Source organism: Carcharhinus amblyrhynchos, chromosome 7 (assembly GCF_965287045.1).
Source record: "Carcharhinus amblyrhynchos chromosome 7, sCarAmb.v2.hapA, whole genome shotgun sequence".
Taxonomy (NCBI): domain Eukaryota; kingdom Metazoa; phylum Chordata; class Chondrichthyes; order Carcharhiniformes; family Carcharhinidae; genus Carcharhinus; species Carcharhinus amblyrhynchos.
The window spans coordinates 47,575,126-47,588,227 of record NC_137330.1 but is presented as its reverse complement, the minus strand read 5'-3'; the positions used below and the strand labels follow the sequence as shown (position 1 = coordinate 47,588,227).

The 13,102-nt window shown below is 42.5% G+C and overlaps 1 protein-coding gene across 1 annotated transcript in view; it reads left to right on the top strand.

Annotated features, from left to right (window-relative positions):
- LOC145345587 (cytosolic 5'-nucleotidase 1A-like) overlaps positions 1-6,796 on the top strand; it is an 82,473-nt gene extending 75,677 nt beyond the window's left edge. Inside the window, exon 6 of the mRNA XM_080193423.1 lies at positions 6,488-6,796. Coding sequence (XP_080049549.1) covers positions 6,488-6,796 — 309 coding nt within the window. The remainder of the gene's footprint in view (positions 1-6,487) is intronic.
- The last annotated feature ends 6,306 nt before the right edge of the window (positions 6,797-13,102 follow it).

Genomic DNA, 13,102 nt, shown 5'->3' with positions numbered 1-13,102 from the left:
ACTGGTTAAAATTTGACTGTGATCACTGATTGCATACTTGTCATCAAATTCTGGTTACGTTTCATTTGCAATCTTACCTGATGAACTACGATAGTTGGGTCTGCTTTACGCATCAGGAATAATGGTGAGCCTAACAGCGTTCACCATTTCGAAGGCGTAAATTGGACCACACATGAACAGTTAAGTGCAGAAATCAGGCCAGTGCTGTCCAAATTGTTCTGCACCACACAGAGGCACTTGACGTTAAAACATATTGAGGGGGTGAGACGGGGGATGACGACTTTCCCCCCCAAAAATTCAAAGTGACCAGAGCTGAGTTTTGTAAATAACGGCACTCTGTGCAATACGGAGACCATCGGGTGATTCAAAGAAGTTGGGGGCAGAGCCTAAACCAGCTGGAGAGACTGGCAGCAGAATGCTCAAGATGCAAAGAAGCGTGTGCCAATCTCCCAATATACTGGGAATCGTTTCTCTACATCTACGGTGGCACAGTGGTTAGCACTGCTGCCTCACAGCACTAGGGACCCAGGTTCAATCCCAGCCTTGGCTGACTATCTGTGTAGAGTTTGCACATTCTCCCTTTGTCTTTGTAGGTTTCCTCAAGGTGCTCCAATTTCCTTCCACTGTCCAGAGATGTGCAGGTTAGGTTGATTGGCCATGCTCAATTGCCTCTTAGCATCAGGGAGAATTAGTAGGGTAAACACGTGGGGTGAGATTTTATGGCCTCACTTGTCATGAAGCCATAAAATCAGACCCAAAGTCAACGGATCTTCCCATTGTTCACCGCTTGCCTGTTCCAATTCCCATGGTGGGTGTGGTGTTAAAATTCCAGCTGTGGTGTTACAGTGATAGGAGGCTGGGTGAGATTGTTGTCAGTGCAGGCTCAATGGGCCAAATAGCCTCTTTCTGCACTGTAGGGTTTCTATGATTTTATAGACTTTGCTCAGATGGTCCCTTCAGTTTCTAAACCCAAGACAATAAAAACATTCAGTGCTCTGTCCTCTGTAGATAGATGTGGACCCATTGCAATGTCATGGAGCCAGGCCAGGGTTTAAAACAGCTGCCATTCACAGCCCCTTCTGAAATTTCCCAACTCCCACTACCTGCCTCGATGCTGAAAATTCAAACCAATGTTTCAGGTGGATGACCTTTCATCAGATCATTATGCCACGTTGCCAGTAGTCATACAGCTCAATCTATCATCTGTGCTGAACTAACTTACTTTAGCCTCAACAACTGCAATTATCTCCAGTGAAGTCTTGTCACAATATGTAACAGGGTGCATTTTTGAATACTGGGTTAAGACACACTTCCGCACTTCTCCAAGTATACACCACTATTTAAGAAACTACAAAATAAATAGAGCAGTTTCCTTTGGCATTGCTTTGACCATTAGGTCCAAGCACATAAGTTTATATATGTGTCACAAGTAGGCTTACATTAACATTGCAATCAAGTTACTGTGAAAATCCCTTAGTTGCCACACTCTGTCACCTGTTCGGGTACATTGAGGGAGAATTTAGCATGGCCAGTGCAGCTAACCAGCACATCTTTTGGGAGGAAACTGGAGCACCCAGAGGAAACACACACAGACACGGGAAGAACGTGTTGACTCTGCACTGACAGTAACCAAAGCCGGGAATGGAACCCAGGTTCCTGGTGCTTTGAGACAGCAGTGTTAACTGCAGGGCAAGGGATATTAGAGGAACTGGAGGAGAGATAGAAGCCTAAAATTTGCTGCTGCTCAAAGAGAAATGGAAGCATTGCAAGAAGCAAACAACCAATAGGGAATCTGATCTTGATGTTCTCCTACCTGGGAATATGAAGTTAAAGGGAAATGATGAGGAACAGGGCTCAAAAATTCAGCACCAATGTAAATAGAATCCATGTTCCTATTCTGTCCTCTCTCCTGAAGACAGCTTGTGTGTCCTTTCCAGCTAGATATCTGCTCAGATATTAAAGATTGAGACTCCAATCATGTGATCCATCATTTTAGTCCTCTAGAAATCATGTGCTATCAAACTTTATTTTGTTAAGCCTGCACCCAGAGGCTCATCCACAAACATCAGCTCTCCCTGCATTGTTCATCTTGCTGTGTGGTATCAGGTCTTACAAATCAAGAAGGTATCATATTTGAACCCTGCTACTGAATAATCCACAGAAACATTGGGAATCCTAACCAATATTGGTCATTTTGTTTCCTGAGTTCAAGTTCTGATTTCTATTAATCCTCTGAACAAAACATGAGCATTGTAGATATAGACCAGAATTTTCTCAACTGTAGGGTTACCCCTCTGCAGGATCAAAAGTGACTTGCACCCCCATGTGGACAGGCAGCCAATTAAAAGGCTGCTGGCATAACTGTCATCCGCTTGAGGATGTCCGTCCCACCTCTCAGAACTGCCTGTCCAATCAGAGGGCTGGTAGTTCAGCAGCACCACTGATAAGGTTGCAGGAAGAAGCAGAGTATGGCTCTCTGAAGACCAAGTAAGTCTTTTTTTGATTTAGTATGCTGGGGCTAGACTGTATCCCAGTGTTAGTCAATGTTAACAGAGCAGCAGGTCTTTAACTGGCCTATTGATTAGTTTAATTGGCCACTGGCCACCAGATACTCCAAAAAGCAAGAGGGGTATTCTGAATGTACAGAGACAATGAAAGAGCCTTTTAAAGCTCCATGATCAAACTGATAGTGGATTTACCCCATTGTAATGGTCCACTGCTACTGTTCTTGCACATTTATCCATTGGAGCAGGTAGTACACGTGATCACCCTGAAGCCATCTGTTAACTCTGCTCTTTGAAGAGGTGGTAGAGTTTCTAAGGATGAAGACATCGTGACAACTTCCAACACATCTGCAATTAATGTGAAAGATTCTTTACACATGCTCATACTCAATCTGGACATCCAGTGAATGATACCACTTTCTAGTCTGAAACCTGAAATGATTAATAAGAGCCCATAGCCCATACCGAAGTGTTAGACATTGCAGCCTGTGCTTGGGTGAACTGAGCAATGCATAATGTTGGACACATTATGCTGCTGCTTTGCTGCAGCATTCTGTAAAGAAATATGTCTGTAATCGAACAAATGCTTGTTTATATACTTTTGAGCAAATCAATCAACAAAATGGGAACAAATTAACAAAAGATTAACTGAGCTAACAAAGGGATAATCCCTTAAAGGGGCACTGTAACTAAATAGCAAAACTATAAATGGAAACTCACAAAACTTTAAAGTTCTAAAGATGCACCCCAGCCCCCTACAGTGCTCACCAATCACACACATGCTTATGGTCTTTTTGAGCTAAACAAATAATTAGACAATGCACATGTGTTTATGTTGCACAGGCCCCCTATTGGCCATTTGAAAGGAGCCAGTGGCTTGGTTATCAACAGGAGTATATTGGTCAAATGACTGGGATGCACGAGGTTGGAGATCAGTCCCACTGATTTACAAAAAGGAAAATAATAAGAGCTGTGTTCAGGGACAAACAAATTAGTTTTAATTGATACTTTACATATTTGTCTTTTTGTAGATTTCTTATAGTTTGCATTGGACTTTTTTTTAAACAAGGAAGTATCCCTTTGTTCAGTGTTACGAAAATATGTCATACTCAGGTTGGCTACTGTGTTTAGCCTACCACAGTACCTCAAAAGTGATTAATTAACTGTGAAGCACTTTGCATATGTCCAGATGTCATCAATATGTGTAATTGAGCATCTTTTTTGATGGAGAGAACCATCAGTCTTTAAAAGGCTCTTTCATTGTCTTTGTACATTAGAATACAACAATGAGAGAGCAACAAAAAGGTGGCCCATAAGCACAAGCTTATTCAGGAGCAATACTTGACCACAGTGTACTACACAATGTTCTTTGTTTGCTTGTTCTGTAAGCAAATGTTCTCCTGTAACTCTGGGCTATTGTGGTATACACAGTAAAAAGTCTGACCACACCAGGTTTAAGTCCAACCGATTTATTTGATAGTAAACTCACTAGCTTTCGAGGTGAAACCTGATAAAGGGGATAACCTCAAAAGCTAGTGAGTTTACTATCAAATAAATCGGTTGGACTTAAACCTGGTGTTACATAAGAACATAAAAAATAGGAGCAGGAGTAGGCCATCTAGCCCTTCGAGCCTGCCCCGCCATTCAGTAAGATCATGGCTGATCTGTCGTGGCTCAGTTCCACATTCCCGCCCTCTCCCCATAACCCTTAATCCCCTCGCTTATCAAAAACCCATCAACCCATGTCTTAAAAATATTTAGCGAGGCAGCCTCCACCACTTCAATGGGCAGAGAATTCCAGAGATTCACCACCCTTTGAGTGAAGAAGTTCCTCTTCAACTCCATTCTAAACCGCCCCCCCTTTATCTTGAGGCTGTGCCCCCTAGTCCTACTGTCCTTTCTGAGCGGGAAGAGTCTCTCCACCTCTATCCTATCCATCCCATTCATCATCTTATATGTCTCAATGAGATCTCCCCTCATTCTTCTAAACTCTAACGAGTACAAGCCTAGTTTATTCAGCCTCTCCTCATAGCTCAACCCCCTCAACTCCGGTATCAGCCTAGTAAACCTCCTCTGCACTCCCTCCAAGGCCAAAATATCTTTGCGTAAGTGCGGCAACCAAAACTGCACACACTACTCCAGCTGCGGCCTCACCAATGCCCTATACAGCTGCAGCAAGACCTCCCTACTTTTATATTCAATCCCCTTCGCTATGAAGGCCAGCATCCCATTAGCCTTCCTGACCACCTGCTGCACCTGCAGGCTGGGTTTTTGCGACTCATGCACAAGGACCCTGAGGTCCCACTGCACCGTTGCCTGCTGCAGTTTTTCGCCACGTAAGTAATAATCCTTCCTACCATTATTCCTACCAAAGTGGACCACCTCACACTTGCCAACATTAAATTCCATTTGCCAGTTCCTGACCCATTCGCCCAGCCTATCTAGATCCTTCTGCAGACTCTCCACACCCTTGGTGTCATCAGCAAATTTCGACACCATACACTCGGTTCCCTCCTCCAGGTCATCTATATAAATGGTAAATAGCTGAGGCCCCAGCACCGATCCCTGGGGCACTCCACTAGTCACCAACCGCCAATCCGAAAAGCACCCATTAACCCCCACCCTCTGCCTCCTATTTGACAACCAATCCTCTATCCATGCTAACACCCTACCCCCAACTCCATGCCCCCTTACCTTCTGCAATAACCTCTTGTGAGGTACCTTGTCAAACGCTTTCTGAAAATCGAGAAAGACCACATCCACCGGCTCTCCTCTATCCACTGCCCTAGACACATCCTCATAGAACTCCAATAAATTTGTCAGACACGACTTCCCCTTAACGAAACCGTGCTGCGTCTGCTCTATCAAGCAATTTGTCAGACTTTTTACTGTGTTTACCCCAGTCCAACGCTGGCATATCCACATCATGACTATTGTGGTATGTCAGGGTATGTGCTATAGTAAGACAGAGCAGCCATCTTTAAATGGTAGAAAAAATCTAAACAAGAGTACAATGGATGTTGTACAAAATACACATCCTTTCTTGTTCACACTCAGGTACTTTAATTCAGAACACAAAAAAAATTAGAACACAAACAGCAACTCAATCCCTACAGTTCACCCCATAATTCAGGCAAGGTTAAGGAATTTAAGTAGACAATTTTTCTTTTTTTTTGTCTTCTGCAAATCTATGTTCCCTGTACTTGCTGCAGGACAAAGAGCTTGCTAACTGCTTTTGTATTTTCAATCAAACCATTTCTGTATATGTTAGTCTTTTCTTCAGTTACAATCCAATGTGTAAATAATAAAAGTAAAACTGACTTTTGAGGCAATGGGGCACTCCAGCTTTAAGTAACCAAGAGTATCTAATTAAAGCATACTGGATACTCACGGAAGAAGTGGGAGTTGCAAGGGCTCAGATGACATGATGGGGGTAATTTTCTAACCAGGCACTCCTGGTGGGGTGGCTCACCCGCTGAGAACAGATATTGGAAATTCGCCTGTGCAGTGCACATGATTCTCCAGCTATTTAAAATGACAGTGGAAAACCATGCACGGTGCTGTGCTAGAATTTCAGTTATGTGATTCTGGCAGGAAAAGCTCCCCAATGCAAGTACAAAATCAGCAAATTGCTCTTTATAACCTTGTGGTCAGAATGCAAATGTTGTTTTCAAATGTTATCTGAACTTGGGGATTATATGATATGAAGCCTTTCATTTTCTCTTGGGATTGTGTAGAAGTAATTGGCACTTTTAAGAGGATAGACTTGTGAAGCTGGTAGAAATTTAAATAAAGCTTTTTTACCCACTCTCATTAGATTTTGATTTAAGCAGAACTGGGCAGTGAGAAGAAAGAGCTAGCTGTTCTTTTTGAATTCATCATTGGCACTAATTAACTAAAATAAAAGAATAAGGAATTTTAATTGTATACAGTATTACAGAACAACTATTTCTGAAGTTGCAATTTGCCTGTTTCACAAACAGAACCGTATCAAAGGATTTATACAATTACTGGGAAAAATCCAGAGAAAGTTCTTTGCCAAAAATGAACGCATGGAATGTCCTATCCGCACATACTTAATCACAGGAAGAGAACCCACAAAGTCTGCAGGAAGAGTTTTGAAGATAATTAGCAACTATGGCCTGGAGATTAATGAAACTCTGTACCTCGCTGGTTCTTCGAAAAAACCAGTCTTAGACATCATACGGCCTCATCTTTTCTTTGACTCAGATAGTTTATGTGCTCAAAATACCTCAGTATCTCACAGTTCAAATTGTACTGAAGTTAAATAATGTTTATTGTAGAACAATGCAAAATGTGTATGTGACAATGATAATTAAAAACCTTTACTGACAGACTTCAGAGCTATACTTGTTATTGTATGTATCTGCAGACTTGGAATGGTATTCTCTGAATGGAAGAGTTGAGACAGGAAAGATTATGTTCATCTTGTAAGTCCTAAAATTTTTAGCATAACTTCGGGCTGAATTGTTACATTCCCCTGCAGGGCGGATTTTAGGTAAGGGGACATGTAAAATAGGGTGGGTGCACTTTGCCACCCATCCCAAGTTCGCCCCCATAATACAGGAGTGAGTGAGCAGGTACCAAATTCAGCAGCCTGCCCACTACATTTGAATAGATAATCAAGAGTCAATTAGTCTCCGTACCAAGCCAGTTGACCCTGATAACACATTGCCTGTGCCATTAAACACTTGACATGGGTGACCGGATGAGAGTGGGCAACCCAATTTTTAAAATACAGTCTTCACAGGAAGGGAAGGCTTCTATCTTCAGGAACTGTCCTTTGTGGATCGGTGGGTTTAGGGGGGAGAGGGGCAGTGGGGGATGGCGGAGAGGCGGGCACCCTAAGATAGAACTCCGACTTTCTCCCTACCTGCCCTTCTAACCTGGCCAAACCCTCCCCAACCAAGATCCTGGATTTATCTGTCTCCAGGGACCCTCTTATTGTTTGCTGTCACAGTCCTGGCAGTTCCCAATAGCATGTTGTTGGCAGTACCAGGTCTGATGGAGCTTCCAGCCAGTTAGAGTGGCTGGCAACTCCCTCAGTGAAGGATGAAAGTCCCACTTGACCCTCATTCAGCCCATGTTCACAGTGCGTTATGGCTGCAGGGTGGGCTGGCATGGGGCAGGTTGGCTCCACACTGACCAAGGGTGCGAGCTACTGCTGCAATATTCAGCTTTTTGTTTTTATACTCTACTGGCACATAAAAAAATGTGTTTCAAAGTTAACGTTAGTGATGCGCTAAATGTCAAGTGTTCCTATTACTTGTTAGTAGCATTTTTGTCTCAGTGTCAAAAGTCTGTCTGTTGGTTCAAACCACCCTGCAGAACCTGTGTACACAATTTAGGCTGGCAATGTTGATGGTGCATTTGTTGAGGTGAGATGTTAAAACTGAGCCAGTGATTTTTCCACAGCACTTTCTTAAAATGCACAGAATTCTCCCAGTTAATATGACCAGCATTCAACCACAACCAAGATCAGCAAAACAGGTTCACTGATGTTCAAAACAATATTTCTTGTGTTTCAAGAAAGACATTGGCTTTTAAGTGTCTTGAGCATGTACAAACTGCTGTATAACTGCTCATTCTTTCTTTTCCATTGACTGTTTCATGAAAATAATAGAGTAAGAGGTCTAGTAAAGGGTAAGCTCAGGCTGAATACTCCGATCTCTTATTTACCTCCAATTATTGCCTTGAATTTTTAATATTGATGAAGTCTGTAAGCAGAAAACAATATGCCTAGGACCACTCAGGAGATTAAAGATGAGGAAGCAAGGCCAGGGAAATATTCCAAGCGACTGTATTGTGATGAAATTATGAAGTGATTCTATTTGACCAAATATCTCGTTAATGGTCTTAAAGCTAATTCATCATTCGTCAGGACAGCACGGTGGCACAGTAGTCAGCACTGCTGCCTCACAGCACCAGGCACCCAGGTTCAATTCTAGCCTCGGGTGACTGTCTGTGTGGAGTTTTCACCTTCTGTAAGCGTGGGTTTCCTCTGGGTGCTCTGGTTTCCTCCCACAGTCCAAAGATGTGCAGGTTAGGTTGATTGGCCGTGCTAAATTGACCCTAGTGTCAGGGAATTAGAAGGGTAAACGTAGAATTATGAGAATAGGGCTTGGGTGGGGTTGTGATTGGTGCAGACTCGATGGGCCAAATGGCTTCCTTCTGTACTGTAGTGATTCTATGATTCTATAGATAAGGGAACTGGTGGTCAAGTCAATAATTAATTAGTGGCTGAGGAACTCACCATATTTGATCCCTTCTTACGGTTCCATAGCTCTGCTCAACTCTGTTCGACTCGAGGTTTATTAAAAATTGGCAGACTCTCTTTTTCATAGAAAACAAATATGTCATATAAACAAAATTCCCTTTGTGTGCAAAATGTGCCATTTCACAGGCAAGTTTCAAGGTGCTAAAAATATTGTGTGGATGATATACCTGACTCCAGAAATGTTACTGTGATATGGTTCAGATTATAACAGATGTTTCTAATGTAAGCAACAGGTCAGCAATGCTGATGTCAAAATACCAATTCAGTTCATTAACTAGAAGCTGAATCTGATTGCATACTTAAGTAGTCTGCATGGTTATTGACTACAGTTCCAGCCTGGAGCTGATTCCAATAGAACAGGTTTTTTTCATGAAATGTGCAATGAAAGAGCAATCCAGATGTTCTCCTACTGCGTCTGCCATCATCTGCCAGATGATGAGTAGCATGAATTGAAGATGAGAGCCACTTAGAAAGGAACAGTGAGAGGATCAGCAAAGTAAGAACTTTGTACCCAAACGGGGCTGAGGTTATCCGAGATACAATTACTTGAATTGTTAAATTGTGTCCAGATTTGTCAAACATTCCCTAGATCACAAGTGAATACAATAATATAACCACCATACTGCTTGTTAATATTGTTTCTAAATCATGTATTGAAATCATTGGACGTTTCTATTAAATAAAAGAGGTCATGACTACCCCTTCTGAAAGGGGCACATGCTAGTGAACTGTTAAGAAAAAAAGCCACGTTTCCGTGCTTGACGATAACTCAACTCGCTCGGATACTCACAAGTCATGGAAGGCTTCCAGCTTACCGGCACCAAGAGCTCCTGCTCCAATGATCACCTGGATGCCAATGTATCTATGGAAGAGAAGCAGGCATTCAGGCCAAACCAGACCCTTGACCACCATTAGTTGAACCTGTTGATGGCTGTGCAGAAGCAGTGCCACAAGGAAGTTCTCTGATCTGCCTGTTCCCCTTCAATATTAGGTGATCCAAGATCAGTGCTGAAATCGAGATGGTCCCTTAGGTAATGGAAGGGGGGCTGCAACCTTTCACATTCTATTTACAATTTTGTTCCTAATGTTAACGTCACAACCATTTCAAAATGGCTGAAGATCCTTTCTCCAGTGATTAGCCAGACATATAGGGGACAAAGATCATGTATTGTGAGGGTTAATTTTGTGTTCTAATTACCCACAAGATAAGAATAAAATATGTGGATGGCAATGAACCATTTGGGATGCAAACTGTGGATTCAAAGCATTGCTCTACAGAAACCTGTTGGCCCCAGTTGGATTGTCCAGTACCTCCAGCCTGCATTTTCTTTTATTCACTCGTGGGATTTGGGTGTCGCTGGCTGGCCAGCATTTATTGCCCATCCCTAGTTGCACAAGGGCAGTTGAGAATCAACCACATTGCTGTGGCTCTGGAGTCACAATGACAACAGACTGACCAAACTTTCACACTGCATTAATGTATCATGCCCCCATCACCAGCCCCTGACAGTCAGACCTCATGCCTAACATCTAGACACTCTGGGTGGAATTTTACCGGCACGTCCACCAAAACTTTGCATGATCCCGCCTGAAGCCAATGGAGGATGCCATTCTCCGAGCCTTGCCCACCCCCGGTGTCGGGGCTGACATGCCGGTAAAATTCCAGCCTCCATCTCACTCTCACATGTATTCCAATGATGCAAATCTGTGCCCAAAATCAGGCTATAACCAATTCTTACCACATGTACTCCTTGTAACCTTATGGTCTTCCCCCTATGGTATCTGTAATAGTGGCAGAACATCATTTTTCATCTTTAGATTCTTAGATCTTTTTGAGGGGATGCTGAATGGATTTGCAGCATAATTATAGGTAGAGCATCAAGTTCCTCTAACAGATAACAGAGGGAGATATCAGAAGCAATGTGACCAGGGGTTTATGATGTAAACAACAGGTGACCAAGTTTCATCTTGTTGGCCATACCATTCTTTAATTAGGCTGTCAATGTTGGGCATCCCATTATGACTTATGACATGGAAAGTGTCCCTTTCCAACAATAATCAAATTTATTTTAATTACAATATGATTTTTTACAGCTTAAAATATAGTTTTCATTATTTCCAATGTCTCCCTACTTTTATAAAACTAGAGGAGCAAAGTAGGAGCTTTCATAGAACAGTGAACTAGGCTCCTTAAGAAGCTGTAGGGATTAGAACAATTCGCCAACAAGCCACATGTTGTTGTTTCTCTTCCTGCACCTAGTGGTGCACAAGGTAAACTTTCATCTGATTATACCAGCGTGCCTTTACCTGTCGTTAAATGCTTGTGGTGCACCATTCCACACCAAACATGGCTGACCAGGAGTCTCTGCCACTCACACACACACATCTGCACACACACACACACACGTGTGCGCACTCATGCACACACACACTTTCTTTCTCTGCTGGAAACCCAATTCTGAACTTGAACATAATTCAGATTTCTCAAATTATATCAATTCAGAACTTGATTCTAGTAAATTTGCATGGAAGTTGTTAAACTTGTAATATATTTTGTAGAATCACCACAGGATAACTAACAAATGTTGCCATGCCAGGAGGTTTCTGCTGAAGTTGCAGTGAAGAATCAGGAGAATCATGCAAAAATTGATTGTCTGAATAAGATTTTATTCATATAAATTTTTTGATCCACATTTTGTGAATTTTGCCCTCATCAAGTTGATGCTGGGAACTGAAACACTATCAGTTCCCAGCATCAACTTGATGAGGGCAAAACATGGATGGAGAGTGGGTGGGGGCATCCATTCCTGAGAATAGAGCATCTGAGTTCATGGGAGTGGAACATAAAAGAGCCATTGGAGATGGGGAGTTTTGCCTTAGGCATCCATCAAGTAATGGGTCATCCATTCAATGCAGACCTGAGCGTCGAGTGTGCCTCCATATAGGAGGCAGCTGATGCTATCATGTTGCACCCGCCTTTCTCACTCTCCAGTACCTCCAGAAAGAAGTCTGAGGAGAAGAAGGGGGAGGATTCCTTGAACAGTTCAAGTAGCTGTTTATTAATTTAGTCAATCCGATTGAAGACTTGCAGTGCAGAGTTTGAAAGGGAAAGTGCAAGATAACATAGTTAACTCTCCCAAGATGCCTCTGTTTTTTGTGGCTTTGTGGAGTCCATGGATCATGTATACCACATTGTGACCTTATGTTAGTTAGGTTTGTACTTCAGTCCCATGCTCCTGACCTACGGGCACCTGGTGTGGAGAGGGGTGAGGAAGGAGGAGGACTTTCTCGTGAATTTGCTCCTGGGCCTGGCTGAACTAACTATCAAAAGGTTCAGAGAGTAGCTGATCAAGGGAGTCGTCCAGTCCGACCGTCTGCTCCTCTACCACAGCTATATTTGTGGTCAGGTATCTCTGGAGAAGACACTGGCAGACATCTTGTGTTCCATTGAGGCTTTCCTTGCCTGGTGTACACCTTGCTTTATCGACCCCTTTTAACACATTTTGGTTTCATGTTTTAAGCTTCCTTTATGATTTGTTTTTGTTCAGTACAGTATCTATTTACAGCACTGCTCTTTTAATTTGACCTTCAGTTTGCTGATTTTAGTTTAATTAGTTGATCAATCTTTCCCGTAAGAGTTTAAAGTTTATTTATTAATGTCACAAGTAGCCTTACATTAACACTGCAATTAAGTTACTATGAAAATCCCCTAGTTGCCACACTCCAGTGCCTGAGGGAGAATTTAACATGGCTTAATGCACTTAACCAGCACGTCTTTTGGACTGTGGGAGGAAACCAGGGCACCCAGAGAAAAGCGCACAGACACGGGGAGAATGTGCAGACTCCACAAAGCCAGGTCCCTGGTGCTATGAGGCAGCAGTGTCACCATAGTATCAAATAATAAATTCAGCGCCAAATTATGTACATAAAGCAAAACAGAATGAGGGAAAGAAAGTTTGGATTAATGAAGAGAAATAAGAGACTCCACAGAGGCGTTCAGTGGACATTAAATGATTACTTGCATAGAAACAAAACGCAGTGATGCAGGGAAAAGACAAGGAATGGCACTAAGTCACAATGCTTGTTTGAAGAGCTGGTGCAGACACAATGGGCCAAATGGCCTCCTGCTGCGCCGTAACAATTCTGTGACTCTGTGAAAAAGTTAAGAGATCACATTTTTATTATAAAATAATTCAAATCTGAAGGAATGAAACTCCAACCTATAAAAAGTACATGTTCAGTGTCAGAGAGGTATTTGAAGTAATGAAGATTTGGCACACTGTGAGAAATATATTTACAC